The sequence below is a fragment of the Nothoprocta perdicaria genome, unplaced genomic scaffold, assembly GCF_003342845.1.
Source record: "Nothoprocta perdicaria isolate Ctin4 unplaced genomic scaffold, notPer1 scaffold_550, whole genome shotgun sequence".
NCBI lineage: Eukaryota > Metazoa > Chordata > Aves > Tinamiformes > Tinamidae > Nothoprocta > Nothoprocta perdicaria.
This window is the reverse complement of record NW_020455811.1, coordinates 35,660-56,136: the sequence shown is the minus strand read 5'-3', so window position 1 is coordinate 56,136 and position 20,477 is coordinate 35,660. Positions and strand designations below refer to the sequence as shown.

Below are 20,477 nucleotides of genomic sequence, written 5' to 3'. Positions count from 1 at the left end.
GCAGGAGGTGGGCCAGCATGGGAGAAGGTGGAAGCAGGAGGTGGGCCAATATCTAAGGACGTGGAAGCAGGAGGTGGGCCAGTATGGGAGAAGGTGGACGCAGCAGGCTGGCCAACATCTAAGGACGTTTCTTAGGGAGGTCAACCAGAAGTTTGGGGTTTTCCCCGCCATGTGCCCCCCATCTTGAGCTTACCTTGATGGTGCTCAGATCCATGGGGTGCTTGATGATGTCGCAGTAGTCGTGCAGCCCCAGGGCTTCGACGTCCACGGGCTTGTAGAAGGGCCAGGCGTAGGCRGCRTGCTTCTTGGCGAACATCTCCTTGATGATGCCGCCGCAGTACTTGAGCTGCTCCGACACTTTGCTGCTCTTGTCGGCCRCGTGCTGCTGCTGCGAGTCGGGGACGTCCTTCTTGGGCGGCTTCACGGGGCGGCTGCTCTCCCGCCGCGGGCCCAGCTTGGTGGGCTTGGCGTCGGCGGGCAGCGACGAGGACTCGTGGATGGGGTCCATGGTGGTCGGCGTGGTGGTGTCTGCTTTCCTCTTCACTCCTTTCTTTGTCTGCCAAGAGGGGGCAAAGGGACAAGGTGAGCGCGGAGCGGCCTCGGGAGCCCCCCAAAGGGCTTCCATAAATCCCCTGGGAAAAAAGCTATGGATTATCTCTGTTGACCTGAGAAAGGAGAAGAGCACAAGTCACTCGAGGAAGTTGAGATTCTTCTGGAATCAAGGGAGGCTCAAAAGGGCAAAGACTCCAGAGGGTTTTCCATGCAACCCAAGGGTGAAGCCATCAGAYTCAACGTTGTTGACTCAACAACGGCCACCTCCTTCAAAAGATGACTCCAAATGGTGGCCACAGATCCRTCTGGCTCCCTCAACRGGGAGCACGGGYGGAATGTGGCTCTGTTGACTCAACAGTGGTCGGCCCCTTCAAAAGGCGAYTCCAAATGGTCGCCACGGATCCCCTTGGCTCCTCAATGGGGAACGTGGGCAGAACGTGGCTCTCTTGACTCAACAGTGGCCGCTTCCTTCAAAAGGCAACTCCAGATGGTCACCATTTGGCTCCTCAACGGGGAGCACGGGCGGAATGTGGCTCTGTTGACTCAACAGTGGCCACCCCCTTCAAAAGGCGACTCCAAATGGTCGCCACGGATCCCCTTGGCTCCTCAACGGGGAGCACGGGCGGAATGCGGCTCTGTTGACACAACAGAGGCCACCCCCTTCAAAAGACGACTCCGGTGCCCAACCAAGGAAGGGCGAGCGCGCGACGCCGTGAAGATGCTTAAGGTCAACTCACCTTCACGGGCTGGGCGGGAGTGGGGATGACAGGAGGGTGAGGCTGCATGGGTTGAGGCGCCGGAGCCGGCGGAGCGGGAGCTTGGGGCGCAGGCGGTTGAGGAGGAGCGGGCGGTTGAGGAGGCACCATCGTCATGACCGGCGTCTGCACGATGAGGTCGGGGGTGACGGAAGGGAAGGAATGAGAGGTCTGCACGGGCTGGAGGTTGGGCGGYGGGGCTGGCGTCTGGGCGGGCGACGACGCTTGGGTGGCGTTCTGGACCGTCGACGAGCCCGGTTTGGATGTGACTGTTGGGAGACAGAAAGGAAGCGGTGCCAGCGCTCAACAATTAGCGCCCGTTAACAATTAGCTGGCCATTTAAGATAACGCATCTCCTTAATTAACACTTTGCCCTTTCTTTGCTCGATGGTGGGAGATACCAACATCTCCTTAATGCTCCTTCTAGCTTCTGAAGTGGAAGGATGAAGATACCCAGGATCTACATGCACCAAAACCCCTTGAGATGAAGACCAAGGAGGGGAGCAAAGACCTAATCCTGTCTTCCTTTCATTCTCCAAAGGGATTTCTCAAAGAKTTGGGGCAGGGAGTTGATGGAGAGTCTCCTTTCCAAGTACGGACTGCGTGTGACCATCTCCAGAACATCTCAGAAGAGCTTGAGAGAGATGGGTGGTCAACATCAAGGACCAACATTGCTTAATATTGCCTAAATACCTAAAAAAAGCCATCTTAGGTGTGAGATTGGGTCCCTCTCAGAATTCAAATAGGAGTTGTTGTCTTTTCAAGGGCTCAGCGACCCAAAGTTGAGGCCTTGGGAACTCAACGCACATGACGTCAACAGGAGGGAGAGAGGACCGGTCAAGACGGTGGCAAAACACTCCTATGAACTGAACCACAGCCCTGTAATGGAGAAAGAAGCAACTGCTCAAGAAGCTGGTGCTCAAGAAGGATGAGATCTGGCCAAGAAGCTTCATGAAGCTGAGATGGGGAAGCGAGAGCATCCGTGATTGCAAAGGGGAGGAAGAGAACACAAGGCCGAGGCAAAAGAGGTCAAAATAGGCGGATTTTTGGTCAATGTCTTGGCCAAGACGCTCCAATGGGAGTAACAAATCCCTCCTGCAGAGAAAGGCCAGGACTGTCAATAATTAAGTAGGGAAAAGCTTAATAATTCCAATGTTTCTGTTCCAGATTCAGACTCGTGTCTGGATGAAGCCAATGGAGAAACACTCTCTACTCCAAGAGCAACCAAGAAGGACGTTCAACAACAACTGTTGAGATTGGGTTTATTTTTTCTTTCCCCTTTTACTCAAAAGAAAAACCCAAATTACACCCAAAACCTTAAAAAAAAAGGTTGTAAAGCTCCCTAGGCTTCTTGGTATACCTTGAAATTGTGGAGAATGACCCATTTTTGACCAAAACGCCATCAAGTCCCTYATGGTCCCACCCCTTCCATAAACGATTGGGAATAAAATACATGTGGAAAAGATGGAGATGGTTCATGGAAGAGCTGCAAAGGAGGATTAATGGATTGGAGACCTCCAATAGCAGAGGAGGACTAAGGGATTGGAGACCTTCTAGCAAAAGCATCGCGTTATCATGGGGAACGTGGCCTGGAAAACATGGGATTCTTCAAAATAATGGGGAAGAGACAGGAGTTTTGAGTTCAGAGCAGTGATATCTGGTGAAAACACTCAACAGGGCAACTAGTTGGCAAGTTTCTTCTCAAAAGCAGCAGGAAATCTCCTTTTTTAATATTTTAAGGTCCTCCTGCAAGACGCTCCCCTGAATGCAATGGTATCTGCTACATAGTGGAGAGGGGATTGGAGCAGCTGAGAGCAACAGCCCCTTTTGATCCACTAATTTCCTCATCGAGGAAGAGAGGACTGTAATTTCCTAACTGAAGAAGACAGAATTGAAAGAAGAAGCCAAAATCGCCGTGTTTTGAGGTAYAAACAGGCAAAAATGCAGCATGAAGGTGGGTGTGGACATCAAAGCGTGGTAAAGCTCAAGAGATCTGCTCCGATCTGGGGCGTGTGGCTTCTTTTATGGTCCTTATCTACCCTGAGGTCGTTGGTTGATTCATCAGCTCCTTCAGCGTTCACCTGATTATCTGATATCCAATTAATGATACGCATTTATCGTTATCAGCTTTTTAATGTGGTGGAAAAGCACGAAGCGACGATGTCTCGGTGGTAGCAACAACCCAAAACCTCAACAGGGCTCCACTCCCTGCAAAAATCAACCCCCAACACTCATCCTCACCTCAAAAACAAGGAAAACCCACCCAGAAATCCTGCAAAAGGGAGGATTAAGATTGGGCACTTATATCTTTTACCCAGATAAGAAGTGAAACGTGATGGGAGAGTGAGGAACCTACCTGGATCCTTCCTCGCGCGTCCTCTTCCTTTTGTCTGGGCTATAACAATTTCGGTTTCTTCCTGGGTCATTTCGGAGATTTTCTGCAGGAAAAGCTTTTCTAGAGCTTCTGCCATTAAGACTATGTCATCTCCTGGCTGGAGGGAGAACAGAGAGGAGAAATCAGGCGCGTTTTCCAAGAGCGGATCGTTATCGTCGACGCAAAAACACCAGCAAAATTGCTCGGGTTTCTCTCCATCTAATATCGAGATTAATAATAACTTCAAATTAAATGTGAAATGGAGAAAAAAAAAACATTTTGCACTCCTTTCTATTTCTCAGTTGAGCAATTTCTTTAATTCTGCTTTAAAGCGGGGGTTTTAGCCTTCTTAGCATGGTTGTTTTCCTTGGGATACAACGGGAAGACTGGACGGCTGGAGAGCACTCGTCCTTGGCCAAGGTCCTTGGCCACCCTTGACCAAGATCACTGGGTGAGGTGTTATTCATGGGTTGGTTTTTGAAGGCAAGGAGGGCGGAAAAAAAAGGAAAAAGGGGAAAAATAAATAATGGGAAGTTGTCGTCTTCCCATTCTTTATTTTTCCCTCCTTTCCTTTACTCCTTGATGTCTACGTTGGCCAACGGAGACGTCAAGGAGTAAAGGAAAGGAGGGAAAATGGGAAGACGACGACTCCCAGTCTACGCAAGCCAACGGAGACATCAAGGAGTAAAGAAAAGCAGGGAAAAATAAATGGGAAGACAACAACACCCAGTCTACGTTGGCCAATGGAGACGTCAAGGAGGGCCCAAGATGGAACCAACACCAAAGCTGGGGACCTGTTTTGAAGTGGGTCTTTTTTTGGGGGGGTTTGTTGCACTGAGAGCAAGGACAAGAAGAGCAGGAAGGAGAGAAGCAACAAGTGCTGGGAGTGATGCTGCAGTATTCCGTGAATATCCAGTGCCAGAGTGAGTCCGTATGGAGATGCCGGCGCACGGTCAAGCCACCATGCTCGTTGATGGGACAATGTGCACAGACCTGGCCCATTTATGGTCTCCAGGCCCCATAAAAACTTGTTTTTTTCTCATGTTTTCCCACTTTCCGGCCAGAGGGAGGTCAGAGAACTGGGAAGACRGGGAAAACCTAGCAGGGTGAAGGCATTTTGGTGGAAAGGGAGGGGAAACGTGGCAATGAAGAAGGAAGGAAGGATCCACCCTACTCATYTGAAGCTTTTAATGGCCTATTACAGGAGACCATAAAGAGCCAACGCTCTCCTTTACTCATCATCGTTTTATTCCCCCTAAATCAGGCTTCCTTTCCAAACAGTAGCTTCTTAAGGAGGAAATATAAAAGGAAAACGGGAGAATCCTTGGAAAAAAATCCCTTCAATGACTTATCCTACCTTATTGTAGATGTAGCAATTTGTAAACATGGTATTAAAGTCCTGGATACATTCCTGGGCGTTCCAGTAGTAGTTATTCTCCAAGCGCTTCTTGATTGTTCCCATGTCCATAGGGGTTTTAATRATCTTATAATAATCCTGAAAAAGGGCAGAAAGGGGGGAAAAAGTGAGGAAAAACAGCACCAAAAAGCCCCGGTGACCCAAAATTAATGATTTTGGGCTCCATGGAGCAAATGGTTCCCACCTTGAATGTGGTCATCAAGGAGAGGAGATTGACTGCAGCCCTTTGATGCCTCCTGCTAAAGGAGGATTCTTCCTATTTCTAGGAATTTGGGGTTTTTAGGMATGGCGAGCTGAAAGGGCCTCAAATGCTGTTGCTATAGAGGCTCTCAAGGTGTCACCAGGAGGTTGTTGCTCTGCCAAGGAAAGCTACAGCCTCACACAGGCGGAACAGACTGTATATGATGGCTTCAAAACAGGGGTTATCATCAAACAGCCCATGGCAMAGAAGGCCCAGCTCTCCACCCATGGTAGCTCAAGGAGAGGAAGGACCAGAGCAAATCTCCTCTCCTCATCACACTTGGAAGCCCCCAAAGCCAGATAACCCCCAGAAAAGACRTTTCCATTGTCTATAGCATTAAATTATCCCTGAATTTCCCTCTGATTTTCTCCTAGCTGCCTTGGTTTGAGCTCCTGGGTCTTCCTCCAACTCCACCTGGGGCTAGGTGAATGTGGAGATGGTCAAGACTCAACCCTCTTGTTGAGTCTTGACCCTCCAAAACTCTACTTGAACCCTCCCAGATGTTCCCTACTTGAACCCTCCCAGATGTTCCCTCCTCGTCCCTAGTTTCTCCCAAGGATTGGACATTTCCAAAGCAGGGGAGACAGAAGCTTTTGCTGGACATCAAAGTGGAGTGAGTTGAGGAGGTCGAGCTCCTCTCTCCACCTCTACTTACAGGGAGGTTCAGCTTGACAGCATCCACGGGCTGCTGGAAAGGCCACGCGAACTGGTGCTTCCATAGCGTCTTGAGCACCACCTTGAGCAGATACTGCAGCTGGTTGGTCTGGCGCTTGGGCTTGTTGGGGTTGGAGGTCTCGGGCGGCGGCGGGTTGACGCCCACCACGGTGCCGCCCTGCTGCGCTTGGGCCTGCGCCTGCGGCGTCGACATCTGGGTGGCCTCGAGCCCGTCGCCCATCACCGGCAGGTTTCTCAGCCTCGTGCCGGGGCCGCTCTCCGCAGACATGCTAGTGATCCCATTGCATTCCTCACCGGATACCCTGTGGACGAAGAGACCACGTCAAGAGAGGGCTCTGAGGACACGAGAATCCAGCACGAGGTCTCGCTCGGCTACGCCGGCTCTGTCGGCGTTGCCAGATCCGGAATCCAAAGGGGATATTCCGTGGCCAGTGCCCCTTCCAACCCCRGTCCTTGCCTAGATCCCACCAAGGGAATTCAAAACTGGGCCCAGCTCCTCAAAACGTTCTCAAGAACTTCCCTCCCACGTCCCAAATGAAGAAATAACCCGGCAAAACCCATTTTTCCCATTTTCTACATAATTTCTCGGTGACATCCCTGCGCTGCGCAAAAGAGGGACCCACTTTAGGGGTGTCCTTCGCACAACAGAAGTATCCCAAAGACCAGAAAGTTGGGAAAAAACCATCCAAGCTGCTCCTGGAGCAGAGTTTTTATGGGTTTAACAGAGACAAGACGAGGCAACGCTTCGAAGACGCAACTGCCCGAGTTGAACCAAATTCTGGGCTGAGTCTCCAAGATTTAGGAGTCCTCGGTCAGCCGTTGAGAAATGGCCCCGGGCCATTTTTGGGGGGCTTTTTAAGCGTGGTCAACCCGCGAACATAGAGGTTAGACSGAGAAAAGGAACGAAGCGCTCGCTGGAAGCCTGAGGTTTCCTTGTGGCCGTTATCTCCGGTTATTCCCTGGGTCGGGAGACGGGTCCCGAGATTAAAAGCGAAGGCGGGAAAAACGCACGGCGGGGTGGTTTCGAGCTGCTCGACCCTCAAATTGTGATTTTTGCAGAGGTTTCGGCTCTGGATTTGTGAGGATTGTGTCGGGGCTGCTCCCTCCCCGTCCCCCCGAAGAAACCTCATGGATTTKGGGGCGCAATTGGGGTTTCCTGCTGGTAAACTCCCCCCTGGGCTCACTCCTGGTGGGTGGCGAGGCCGGCCTCGCTCCCTCGGCCTCCCTTGGGGCTACGTTACCTTGTAGGATACATTGCCATTTAATTTTGCCCCAGCCAAGGACGCGGCGTCAGAAGTTGCTTGGCTTGTCCATCTATCTTCCGCGGCTCCAGGCGCGGACGCCTTTAGACACCGTTATCTGACGGATGAAACGAACAAAGCAATTAATCTGAGGCATCGCAAACGAGGGCGACCACCAAAAATCGCCTTTTTTTTTTAATTTTTCTTTTTGTTTTTAATTCCCTCTTTAGCCCAATCGTCTCCCTTTGGGGCTTCGGCCAGAGGGAAACAGGGGCGTCGAGGGGCTGGGGCTCCCGTGGGATTTGCTCCCCTTTGGGGAAAGGTCTTTCCTGCAAAAGGGGRGCCAAGGGGCATCCGAGGGGCAAGGAGACCACCCCATGGCTGCTTGGAGGGCATCCCGTGCCACTTAAGAGCCTGAATACCAACCTAGGTATTTAAAGATACCCCTTAAGATCCTTAAGATCCACTCAAGAGCCTAAATATCCAGCTAGGTATTTTAAATCCCCCTTAAGATCCTTAAGATCCACTTCAGATCCTAAATACCCAGCTAGGTATTTAAAGATCCTGCTTAAGATCCTTAAGATCCACTTAAGATCCCTAAGACTCAGCTAGGATTTAAAGATCCCCCKTAAGATCCACTTAAGATCCTAAATACTCAGCTAGGGATTTAAAGATCCCCCTTAAGATCCACCTAAGATCCTAAACACCCAGCTAGGTATTTCAAGATCCCACTTAAGATCCTCAGGATCCACTTAAGATCCTCAGGATCCACTTAAGATCCTCAGGATCCACTTAAGATCCTCAATACTCAGCTAGGGATTTAAAGATCTTACTTATGATCTTAAATACCCAGCTAGATTCTCTTAAGCTACCCTTAAGATGCTCTTAAGATCCTAGATTCCCGACCTCCCGCACCCATCGCTGTGGGCTCATCCCTTTGGAGGGATCCATCCGTCCCTTGGGTTTCGGGTCCTTTTCTAACAACCCACCGGATAATTTCTAAATCCCACTGGATAATTCCCAAATCCCTGAGCTCCATCCGCGTGGGTTTGAGCTGCAAAGGCCACTTGGGTGCTCCTCATCTTTGGGAGGATGAATTCCAAGAGGAATGGGAATATCGCGGATCGGAGCGTGGAATGGACATCCCGGAGACATCCGGAAGAGCCAGACACCAGGAAACCTCCTGGGAAAGAGGAGGTTGGAGGACGGGATGGATGGGGTCAACCATGGCCTAGGAGCCTCCGACCAACAAGACAAGGGAAGGAAAAGGAGCCTCGTGCGGCGACTTTGTGGGAAGCTCCTACCGTTCCGATGGGAAAACCTATCCTGGATGGGTTCCCTTCCCTTCCTCTGCATGGATCCGGTTACCGGGAAAGGTCCAGCAGGATCCATGAGGGTCCAGAAGAAGGGAAGAAGATCCCTCTTCATCACCAACGCGCACCCAAGAAAACTTCCAAGTGATGCTGCCTGCATTTCTCTGGGTCTTTTTGGGCAGACCCGTGTGTTTCCACTGGGAAAATCCCAATGATTCCAGCTCCAGGGAAGAGCCAGGGAGTTGCATGGGAGCTGTTGGGCTCCGGCGGTTTTCCAGGCGGGAAGGACGGGCTGTAATGCAGCAAAGGGGCCGGCAGAGGGTAGTGCCAGGCCGTGCGGAGGAAGGGCTGGATCCAAGGCCTTGGAAAAGCAGTGCCAGGAGCAGAAGAACCAGGAAAAAGGACAAACTGGTCAAAAAAACACGGAAAAACGCTTCCCGGAGAGCAAAGTGGAGCCAAGCGGCAACATCTTTCCCCAAAATCATTATAAAGTGACCCAAAATAATGCAGAGAAATGAGAAGGGTCTGGTTGGTGTCACCCATGAGGTGAAGGGTCTGATTTATCCCAAGAAAAGGAGTAATTTTTTATAATAGGGATAACAGGCAGTGTTTTGAAGTCGGAAAATGGCCCCTCTCGAGGAAGGGGCTGGGAATTCTGCTGGGAATTTTATGCCAAGCTCCATCAATACATTGGTCAATGCAGAGCTTGGGATCCCAAAGATCACCTCCATTCCCAGGAAAACCTTGGAGAAGGGTCTGGCTTTCTATTAAAAAGCAGGAAAAAGATAAAAATCCAGGAAAGGAGGCTGCTCCTTTCCTATATTTCCCGCTCCAGGGTATCGCTCCCTAAGCGGAGGCCGCATCCGCCTCAATTTTATCCACGTGGAGGCTGAAAGTGGAGGAAATTCCTACCAAAACGGTGGATTGAACTACCGGATTTGCCATCCCGGTCACAAATCCTTTTCTCCGGGATCCGGACGCGCCGCCTGTTCGGAGCCGGAGAGCGATGCCCATCCGGAGCCAAGATCTAGGCACAATCCTACGGGGATGGTTCACAGCAGGTCCGAGCTCCTTATTTAAATCCATAGGGATAAAATCCACAAGCCGCGAGCCTCTTTGCAGCCCAAGCGCCCCAAAATCTTCATTATCCCACCCAAAAAGGAGACTTCCAGAGGTTTCCTTAGAGCCAACTTGCTGGGGGAYGTTATAACCGAGCCTTAATACAACCTTATATTTATATAATCTTATATATACTTTACATAACGTTAATCCTCGGAGCTCGCGCGCTCCGGATGCCGGGAGACGYGGGATTCCCGCATCCGAGGATACTGAAAACTTCAGATTTTGCTTATTTTTCCCCTATTTTTAGCTTCCCTGACTCAATATGCTCCTTTTTGCCCTTTAATACGAAACCTGAAGTCGCACCTAAAATAAAAYCAGAGCTTGACACTTCTTATCAGAAAAAAAAAATGCTCCTTGGACGTTTTATCAGCTTTTTTCCCCAATTTTTGCCTCAAAAAGTGACATTATTTTATGTTTACAGCTAAATCGGATCCGCTTTRTGCCCACATGTGGTTAATTCACCCGACAGGAGCCGTTTCCACCGAGAACGAGCCAGAAACCGAAAATATTTGCGAGCGGCGACGGTGCAAAACTACCAGGACCCTCTCTTGACCTTAAGATCGGATTAATTTAATTTATTTCACATGAATTTGCCTTTTTCCACGTGAATTTGCTCCCCAGATTCAACCCCAACAACGGACCGCGCGAGACGGGAGCGTTCGGGACGACGGGATTCGGAAAACCGGGCAGTTTTGGAGCCACAGCACCAAATTTAAGCGTTTTTACCCATTTTTCCACAAGAGATTTTGGAAAAGCAGGCCCGTATTGTCCGGGTTGTATCTGCAATCATAAAAATCCCTCAATAAATAAATGTATTTGCCGCCCTGCAGCCTTGCTGTGACATTCAGGGGCTGCAAAACCAAATTTTAGACGAAAATGTGAAATAACAGCTGCGTATTTGGGCTTTTTCGACCCAAGGATTTTGTGGCACGCTCCGAGGACCAAATCTTTTCGGAAAAAAAGGAGTTTGCTACATAAAGACGCCCCCAAACCATGCAGAAATCCTATTTTCTGGAGTTTCATCCATCAGAATCCAAACTCTCCGGATGGGGCAGTTGAAAGGACCTCCAAGATCAAATTATCAAAGTCAACGACAGCCYTTGGTCCATCCAGAGGCTCACGGAGGATCCGAACGACGCGTAAATATAACCATATACGAACCATATATATGTGCACCGAAGGAAACCAATGAGCTGGGCTCAAAAACCAGCCAAATTCACCCTAAAAAAGCTCTCGAGAAGTTTGGCAGCTGTTTTGTTGCTGCCACTGGGATGGGTCTTTTGTTTTCCAGTCGTAACGTGGGAAAAATAGCRCATTTTTGGCGACAATCAGCACAAAATGACCCAAAATAGGGGCATAAATGGCCCCTCGTCACCCCAAAAGGCGCCACGATAATTACCTGAAATCAGAACGTCCTTTGGGACGTTTTCAGCAGCCGAGGCCTCCGCCCGTCATTTTCAAAGCCACTGGGTGAAAGAAATACCTGCAAGGAGAAGAAAAATCACGTGAGAATTATAATTTGCCAAAAACACCCGAGATTTCAGTCGTTCTTCCCAAGTTTTTGCCTCCCAGGTCTCGAGAAACGAAGGGAATTCGCTGCAGGCGACGGCGTGTGGAAATGAGAGGCCGGGTTGGGAGCGACCTGCTTAGCGGCTCCGGATAATTTGAGGCTTTTCCTCTAGGAAATGGGTGGAAAATTGTCCTGGATGCACCTGAGTCACCCTGAAGACTCGTTATTCCCTGCGAGCAATAAATACCCGAGGTCTCCGGTCTAAGCCGGGTGTTTTTCCGAGCTTGGGGAAGACGGATATCAAAGCAAAGCTGAGCAAAACCAGGCCCAAGTGCATTAAGTCAACRCTAAATACTCAACTTTACGGCTTGTAACCTAAACCTGGAGCAACCTATGGGGAGATAAATCCCCCCCAGAGTTAAAAAACACCCRTATTTCACATTTCTACCCGCGTTTACAGTCCTTCGTCACCCATTCCAGCCACTTTGGGTGCTGCTACRGAGTCTAAACCTGAAAATGAAGTCGAATCCAGCAATAACTTAATGTAAAATATCAGTAACGTAAAGCACGGATTTAATTTTAAGGGTTTTTTTTGCAATTTTTTCTCTGCTGATTCACATCAGCGACAGCTTCTAAAACACAAAGAACTTTTTCCCCCTCCGTCTCTTTGGTTCCCAAAGCCCAAACCACCTGCTGGGAGAAATAAGCTTAAAAACACCCGCTTTGGAGGCAGATTTACGGGTAAAAAAACACCCAAGCTGGAAATTTGTGATTTCTGAGGAGAATTTTGGGGTTTTGCTCCCTTTTTGCCTGGGAAATAGAAGGAGGGAATGACCGGGAATGGCTCCCGGGGTTGGCGGTCGCTAATGTGGAGAGGGGAAGGACCCAGTTGGGATTAAACGCGTGTGGACAAGTCGGGACTAAATAAACAGAAGCAAAATAAATGAGATCTCCTTGTTTTTGGAAGGGGCACGGTTGAGCAAACAGGGCGCGTGAGCGGCAAGCGGCTGCTGAAACCCAGGGACAGCGCTGCGGTGCAAAAGGGTTGGAATAACTTGCTTTTAAAGGGGAAAAAATCAGGAATTGAGGTTATTATCCCAGGGCAAGGGGGAAAAAATACGGAAAAATCATCCCAAGGTAAGGAAAAAAATGGCTCTATGTGAGCAGGGGGACGAAGACGACGTGACAGCCGGCTTTGCTTTGATGCTGCAACTTTCCTATGACAGGAGAGGAGAAAAAGGCATCCAAGTCCTGTAGGAAAGCCAAATTCCGGCAGATTTGCCTGGAAAATTCATGGGAACTCCATGAAAATGGAGATTTGTAGAGCCTGGGCGAGGTCACGTAGCTCCGGTCGCCTCCAATGCGTTCCCGGGCTCCCGTTTCCGTGCCCGAGACGAAGGGAATCCTGCCTGGACTCGCTTTTTCCCAGCAACGGTGATGTTTTCCCRGCGGGGACGTTGCCGCGCGGGTGTTTCCGCAATTCCAGAAGCAGGAAAAGTTGGGAGCTGCGTCCAGGTCGTGCAACGGGGGAGCAGGAGGACCCTCCAAGAAGCCGCTTGAGCCGCTTCCAAGGAGGAAAGAGGAGCCTCCAAGGAGCCTCTTCCGAGCGGGACAAGGGACACGATCCGGACGGAGGTCACGGATAGGAGGGCTGCTGATTCCGGAGGCTCCGCGGGACGGCAGAGCCGCCTCGGCTCCGCTTCCAAGGCCAAAGAGGCTCCACGAGCGGCCCAGAACGGGCAGGCGTTGGCCTAAAAAAGTTGTATTTTGTCTAGGGATGCTTATCTCCAAAGAGGGTCGTTCCAGCAAGCCAAGGCTGCTCCTTARGATCCATCTGGGAAGGTGGTTTGGACAGCAAAAGATGCAGGATTTTCCCCATGGTGTGTTAGGATTTTACAAGCCCATTGCCAACATCCATTTAGTGCAAAACAGCCCCAAAAATTAACAGCTGAAATTTCATAATGTGTAAGTTGGTCTTAAAGCCTGTTTCCTGGCGTTAAAAAAACAAAAAAGGGGCAAAATGAGGTTTCTTTAAGGGGCTTTTCCCCACCTGAAGTCCAAGGAAGGGAGAAAAGGTTGGGACAAAACCACAAGGCGCTAAGTGGTGCTCGCTGCTCCTCTATATCCYGCATCCGAGTGGTTCCGTGGCTCCCAAATCCAAGCTGGACACAACCTCTGCACGAGCATCCTCAATACTCATCCTTGCCGTTGGATAACGGAGTCCGGCGCCAACGGAGATCTATTTGGAGCCTCAAGCTGCTTCCGATGTGAATCTGGAGTGAAAACCRGAGGAATTAGCTCGGGAATACGGGCCCAGCGTCAACAGGAGCAGTTATCTGGGATGACGAGGAAGCGACGGCTTCGGCTCCACGGAGAGGAAAGCGGCAGGATCGGCGCGTTCCAGGCAAGCGGAAAGCCAAAAACTGGGTCCGTGGGCAGCTCYGAATTCTTTCCCTTCGCCCAAAGCGGTTTGGGAAGCGGAGCAGGGCACCCATGCTGCGTCATGAGCTGCTTGGGTGACTCGAATTTTCCCTGGAAAGGCACGGAAAAATGCGTCCTTTTGGGTAGGCAAAGCATCCCAAGAAGATGAAATTATCCAGCGTGGAAACGCTCCCGTTAATCCTTACGCTCCCGTTAATCCTGGAACAAAACTGCTCGTTTCAAGCTGAATTCCCTTGGACCGAAGCTCTGGTGTCTCTTGATCAGAGAACTCAATGTGAGGGAAAACGGGTGGGTAAAAGTCCACGTTAAACGGGCTGAAAAGCCCCAGAACCAGCTCAGTGTTTCAGCTCAAGCTCCAACACTTTGGAAGTTCAACCACAAACCCCCTCCAGAGCCCAAATTAGGCCAAGTTTGGTCCCTTGAACCATCAGACCTTAATTTTCAGCAATTTGGTGGCATGGAGAGGGCCTCCAAGACCTTCCCGTGTCCTTGCCCAAGCTTCTGACCTCTAGTTGAGCAAGGGACAAGGCGAACGCGCTGCGTCGATGGACTTGCTCAATCCTGGGAGTTTTGCCCCCAAATTCAATACGCCGATTATTTGACTTTGGAATAAAGTCCACCTTAACGCAAGACTCGGAGCGGCCGGTGCAGCGATTTCCAAGATATCCGAGCGGAAAATAAAGGAGCCCGAGGCCCTAAACGCGCGTCCTCAGCACGCAGAAACAGTGAAAAAAAGAGAAAAATAAGGCAAAAGAATCAACTCGCCACCGATTTTCCCCTTTTGCAGCTCAAATCCTAATTATCCTCTTTACTATCAGTATGTGCAACGTAAAACAGGGCTCAGCTTGGAAAAGACTGCTAAAAATCCAGCACTTTCAAGAACCACCACGGCCCTCAGCACCAGCTCGATGCAATTCTTTGTTCCTGTGCAAAACAAATCAGAAAGCACCAAAATTTTGCCGTTTTCAGTAAGAAAGCACCAAAATTTTGCCGTTTTCAGTAAGAAAGCACCAAAATTTTGCCGTTTTCAGTAAGAAAGCACCAAAATTTTGCCGTTTTCGGCTGGAATTTTCCCCTGGCTGGAGCAACGCTGGGCCAAGGGTCTGCAAATAAGCAGCTGGCAACAGGTCAGGGGCGTTTGGCAACGGGCGCTTCCCAATCCATTTCTCTCCTCTCCCAGCGCTTCCGTGGCTCCGAGTGACTCCCTGGGCAAAAGAGGGATTCAAAATAGGGGGATAATAGGAGGGAAAAATAAAGGAATAAAGAAAAATGGGGATCTGGTTGCAATTTTGCCCCTACGCTTGTGATGGGTTGATGCATTTAATGTGGCAGTGGCCACGTTGAGCTAGTAGGGAAGACAACAAGGCCGGAATTCCCATGTTTTTTATCAATCCATTAAATTCCCCGGGAGCGACTCGTGCTACCTGTAAGAGAGCCCTGGGTTTAGCCTTAAGGGCAGGGGAAAATTGGGGTTTTCAAGGTGGATCTTGGCATCCYGGTGGAAACCTGGAGGGAAATTCAAAGAGGGAGGCCAGGAGCAACCTTTGGACGAGCCCTTTGCACTCCCAACCACGTCGGGATCGGCGCTAGATCCRTAAAATCCAGATCACAAACACCAGCTTTGCCAACGCTCTGTGTTAGAAAGACGATACCGTCGAAACACGTTTGCCACCGGGCAGGTTTTGCTGCCCGGGTGTTTCCTGGCACAGATATTGAGCATTTTGCAATGGAAAATCCGAAGAAAAAYTGCACCAAGTGTTTAAAATTATATTAAGTTATAGCATCATGATAATGCTGATATGTTATCAGTCGCCTTGCTGCTGATTAAGCACTCACAAAGCCAGCCCTAGTGCTTGATCCTGGTGGAGAATCCGGCAGGATTCCGCTGCCACAACTACCTTTTCTTGGGATCATGGGACCGGCCGCATAAAACAGGGATAAAACCACCAAGTCTGGATCACCACACTGTGGCCCGAGCTCTTTACACTCGTTTTGCTTAAATAAACGAGAATTTGGAAGTKGAAGGGATTCCTTCCTTCCTGTTAACCCCCTGTTAACGTTAGTCCGGCGCCCAACAGTTCAAGCGAGCTTTAAATAGGATTTTAATTAGCGAGTGGGAAAGTGATTCAAGTTCCTAAGTGCCTCTGCCCCCCATATCTCTGCTATTAAACTTTAAAGGCCGCCACGCCGACGGGCCGTAATTAAAACGCGTTGCCGCGATACCCGAGAAGCTCCGTTTGTTTAAACGCATAATTGCTTAATTACGCGCGGGTTCATTTAGCATCATGGGGATGGAGGCGCAGAGGTCAAGTCGTCCCGTTTGGAGATAAATTGGGATTTGATTCTTCCTGGATTGGTATTTTTGAGGCTCTTTTTCCGCGCCACCACGTGGCCCGAGCGAGGCCCGAGGGTGATCTCTGTGACTGCGCAGGGTTAAAATATGTAATTTTTGTGGCGACATAATGCACAAATAACGCAAATAATGCACAAATAGCACAAATAACGCACAAATAAGAACTCCTGCKGCTCCTCAGGAGTTGGATGGCTCACTTAAAAGCTCCAGCTCCGGTCGATGGGATAAGGGAAACCCRCGAGGAGCTGATGCTCCCTCACTCATCACTCTTAGATCTATAATTACCTTTTTTTCATAAGCTATTTTAGATCAAGGAATAAGATTGCCATGTTTCAGCGAGGAAAAAGAACGGAGTTTCAGTAATTTTATAAACCTAAACACGGCTTTTGCTGCTATCCCGTTAAATCCAACGTTTCTTAGATGGGCTTTCTAAAAATCCAATGTTTCTTAGATGGGATTTCTACGCACGCGTGGGAGGAGCGGCGCATCTGCAAACAAAATTAAGAAATGCTACTTATTCTACTTGAAAAAAGACCTAAAAACTACTGTTTGAAGGCAGCAAAGGCACCTGAGCCCGTCGGATTTCCCGTTTCCGGGCTCTCGCCGCGAAAGTTTCCGATTTCAGGATGTTCGCCCGACTTTCGCCCGCTCCCGAGTGGTTCCTGTTTTGGGTTATTTATTTATTTATTAAAGGCTGGGTCTGTGTTATTTTTGCTCCTCCTTTAGGTGTTGGAACGGGAGCGGCCAATGGAGCCGGGAGCGTTTTTGGGAATGTTATAATTAGGAACACGGTGATTTTGGGAATGTTATAATTAGGAATAGGGCGATACGGAGGCAGCCACAAGCGGCGAGCGCGTTTCCCCCCAAATGGTATAAACAGTAAGAAAGTCACTCAAATCGCCCAAAATAAAAAGAATTAAAGGGGGGAAATAAACAGAAAGCAAATATCAGTTCTCAAGAGCAAAAGCAACAACACGAAGCGACTTCACAGCACGCGGGCAGCTCCGAAATCCTCGCGACCAAATTATTTCAGGATGAGGACCAAATTATTTCAGGATCAGGAACGATTTGACCCAAGATACACACTTGGATTTTCCTCCACCTGCAAATTAAGGAGTCACCGCAGGACAAATCCGCGCCCGGAGAAGTCTGGGGTTGCACAAGCGACACCAAACGGATGCGAGAACCAAAACAGATTTTGCATTTTTGTGCCCTCCTATCCCTTTCCTAACCGGATGACAGATATTTTGGGTTCTTATTTAGACACAATCTCTCAAGCCAAAGAGAAACGCGTGGCTCTAACTCAGGGCATGGAGACACCGACACCAAGGCAGCTTTGCCATGGATCGAGGAACGAGGAAGAAAAATGGGAATGAGACGCCGCTTCCGGAAGCACAAACTCATTTTGCACCAAAACTCTTCTAAMTCCTCTCGGGTGTCAAAGCACCGGGCAAGAAATGGCTGCTGGTAGGTGCCAAAAAGCAGCATCAGTCCAATTTTCCCCCAAAACAGCCCAACAACTGACCCAAAACGACCTTTTGGTGTTTTCTTGCCAAAAGCCCACTCCAAAGGACGCCTTTTTTTAGCAATGCGGAGCTCTCCAAAGTCTTTCCCTAAGTCGCTGTTTAAGAAAAGCCAAGACATTGGGCTCGGCTTAAAGAAAAGGCGACGGGTTCTAGGAACAACTCGCCCACCAGGAATCGCTGCATCAGAGCGAGAGGAAAGCAAAATTTGTTGCAGTTGATGCCATTTAGGGTTGTAGTGGATCCCACGTCCTTCTTCCTGGATAATCCCATGTGGAATTATCCGCTGCTCGGCGCCCAAAGCGTTAAAACGAGCCCGCTCCTCCTTATCAGCACCAGGTCTTAATCCCAGCCAGGTTAGTCCCTAATCTTATTTCCACATCCTTCCGACAGGTAAAACAAAAAGGTTTCCAAGGAACGAGCGGGGCGAATTCAATCCYGGGGCGTCATCCGCACAACGCCGCGAGCGCTCGGGATAAATGAGCGGCATTCCCGGGACTCGATGCCTCCTTCTGGGAGAGCCAATGTTTTCTTCCACTCTTTCCCACTTCCAAGATGCGATTCATCCTTTGGAGCTGAGTCAGACCGGAGGCGAGCGGGGAGCTCGGCTGTTATGGTTCATTTTCCTTCGCTGCATCCCTCCCTATACATATATATATATATATATATATATGCACACACACATATGGGTGTTAATGTATATTCACCAGCTCCTGGTCTCCTTCCCGTCGTGTTCCTTCCTCCACGTTACTGCCAGGAGCTTCCCCTGCGTCGTCCGAGAGTTCAATTCGTTTTGGTGCCAAAAACACCCAAATGTGTCAAGCGCCGGGAGGCGACGAGGACGAAACGAGGCGGCTCTTCCCGGCACTCCCAGCGGTCGAATCCCCTCGGATTTAGCTGTGGAATTGCAAGCCGGACACCTCGCCGTCTTCCGAAGGGAGAGGCGTTTGGATTTCCCCAAAGAGCAAGGTGGAATATTTTCCTGCAAACAAATGGTTGACATTCTTGAATCCTCTCCAAGGAGGCTTTGCCAGCAGATAATTACCGGACCAAAAGTTGACTCCGAGGAATTTTTTTATTCCAAAATATCGAGGAAGTCGGACCCCGTACGGAGAAGCGCCCTCCAACCAAGTGGGGAGGCCTGAAAATAACTCACCGAGAGGGAACGAGGCATCGGAGCGACTCAGCCGCTGGAATGAGCCTGTTTGCGAGGGAAAAAGATGCATTTCTGCTCGCTGGAATCTGCATTTTCCTCCCCAAAAAGGGATTTCTGCTCCAGATCGGGCTGCCGCCAAGAGCAACTTAGCTAACGATTTACAACCGCTATCGGCGTTAATCACCCGGGGGGCGCGTTGGATTCCAGCGCTGCTTCTCCTGATGGTTTAAAGACATTTAAAGGCCCCCGGTTCACGACAGAAAAGGGCTCAGGATGGGTTTGAATTCACGCCGCGCGGAGTCAAACGGTAAAAACCCTCAAAACCCCCCCAAAATGTCTGTGTTTGGGCCCTGCAAACACTTAACGTCGGTCGTCGCTTCGCCCGGCRGCGACTGCGGACACCACAAAGTTAGAGCCGCCTTTAAGCACCGAGAGGGAATTGAATTTTTGATATTTAATTATTATTACTTGGCGAAGCCATTGAGCTCCGTTCTGGCCTAGTTACCCCGAAAGTTGGGAAGAGAAGTATAAATAAAGCCAAMAACAAGTTTTAATCAAAGTCAGCGCATCCGAAATTAAGACCAAGCCTCTGGGAAACAACTAAATGTGTTTTAAGTCGCTCAAACCGCTCTGAGACTGCAAAGATGATGAAAATAATGGTAATAAAAGCCAATAATTGGGGATTTTGGAACAGCAGCCCCGCAGCAGGGGCTTCTTGTCCAGCTCCGGGCCATCGGCCTCACTCTTTGCTGACTCCTAAAGCGTCGCGTCCATAAAGGTCCGTTACGAACTATGCATTTGTCAGCTTAATTCTTTACATCCCATTGTAAAGAATTCCCATCTCGGACAAGGCGGGGGGAAAAAAATCATCCCACACAAGCAGCGGCGCCGCCTCCGTTTGGGTTCAACCATAAACYACCTGGTAAAAGCAAATAATTATTTCAGCGGCAACTTTAACGAGGGATTTTGTTTTCCATCTTCTCGGGATTCTTCCCGTGAAACGCGGCTTCCGTCAGGCGGCCGGATCGGCGGAAGCTCCGGCTGTTGCTTAGCTACAATCGCTCAGCTTGCAGCAGCAAAATAAATGCAATAAAACAACAGGCGCAATAAGGTGTAATACACARCGCGTGGTTGCGTGGCTGTTCTTTGCGGCTGTTGTTGCCTCGCGGTGTCAACAGGCGCTCGGCGGCAACAGCCGGCGCTTTCAGGCGGACAGCGGAACAGCCGTTGCCGCCGGAACAACCCTCCGGCTGCCCAAAATCCCCCGGGAAAATGACTCACTCCGCAGCAAATCCCGGTTTTCCGGGCTACCGGCACGGAGCGTTTCTCCTTCCCACCCTTTCCCACGTTAAAAAAAAAAAAAAAAAAAAAAAAAAAGGAATAAAAAATCGGATTCCGAGCTTTTTTTTTTTTTCCCCCCCCCTCAAAGCTCTTCCGGATTCGGCGGGCGAGCTCTACAGACGGAAACAAACCCGAGAGGTTAACGGGGGGAAAAAAAATAAATAAATAAACAAAACTGATAAAAACACACACGGAAGTCGTGAGGCGGCCGCGGGGCGAGGGGGTGGCGGGTTAACTTGTGCGGTAACGGTGATTTTGTCGGCGAACCCGGAGCTCCGCCGCGGGGCAGGCCGCAAAGCCGCTCGGTGGGAAGGAAGCGCTAAAAGGCCCGACTCGGGGGCAGCAACGTGGGGGGGGGAAATGCGGTTTACGTGGGGAATATTGGGGAGAAACGGAGGAATTGCCGGTGCCAAGGGCAGCGGGCGCTGCCTCAAGGAGCCGCCGGGCCTGGGCGTCCCCCGC

The 20,477-nt window shown here is 50.0% G+C and overlaps 1 protein-coding gene across 2 annotated transcripts in view; it reads right to left on the bottom strand.

Annotated features, from left to right (window-relative positions):
• Window positions 1-18,351, bottom strand: part of BRD4 (bromodomain containing 4) — a 25,234-nt gene extending 6,883 nt beyond the window's left edge. For both annotated transcript variants that reach the window (XM_026048567.1, XM_026048568.1), the window contains exons 1-8: window positions 18,226-18,351; window positions 11,090-11,173; window positions 7,256-7,373; window positions 5,995-6,316; window positions 5,039-5,176; window positions 3,664-3,799; window positions 1,290-1,576; window positions 194-556 (exon numbers count right to left, since the gene is read on the bottom strand). In XM_026048567.1, coding sequence (XP_025904352.1) covers window positions 194-556; window positions 1,290-1,576; window positions 3,664-3,799; window positions 5,039-5,176; window positions 5,995-6,316; window positions 7,256-7,275 — 1,266 coding nt within the window. In that variant the 5' untranslated portion in view covers window positions 7,276-7,373; window positions 11,090-11,173; window positions 18,226-18,351. The remainder of the gene's footprint in view (window positions 1-193; window positions 557-1,289; window positions 1,577-3,663; window positions 3,800-5,038; window positions 5,177-5,994; window positions 6,317-7,255; window positions 7,374-11,089; window positions 11,174-18,225) is intronic.
• Window positions 18,352-20,477: the final 2,126 nt, after the last annotated feature.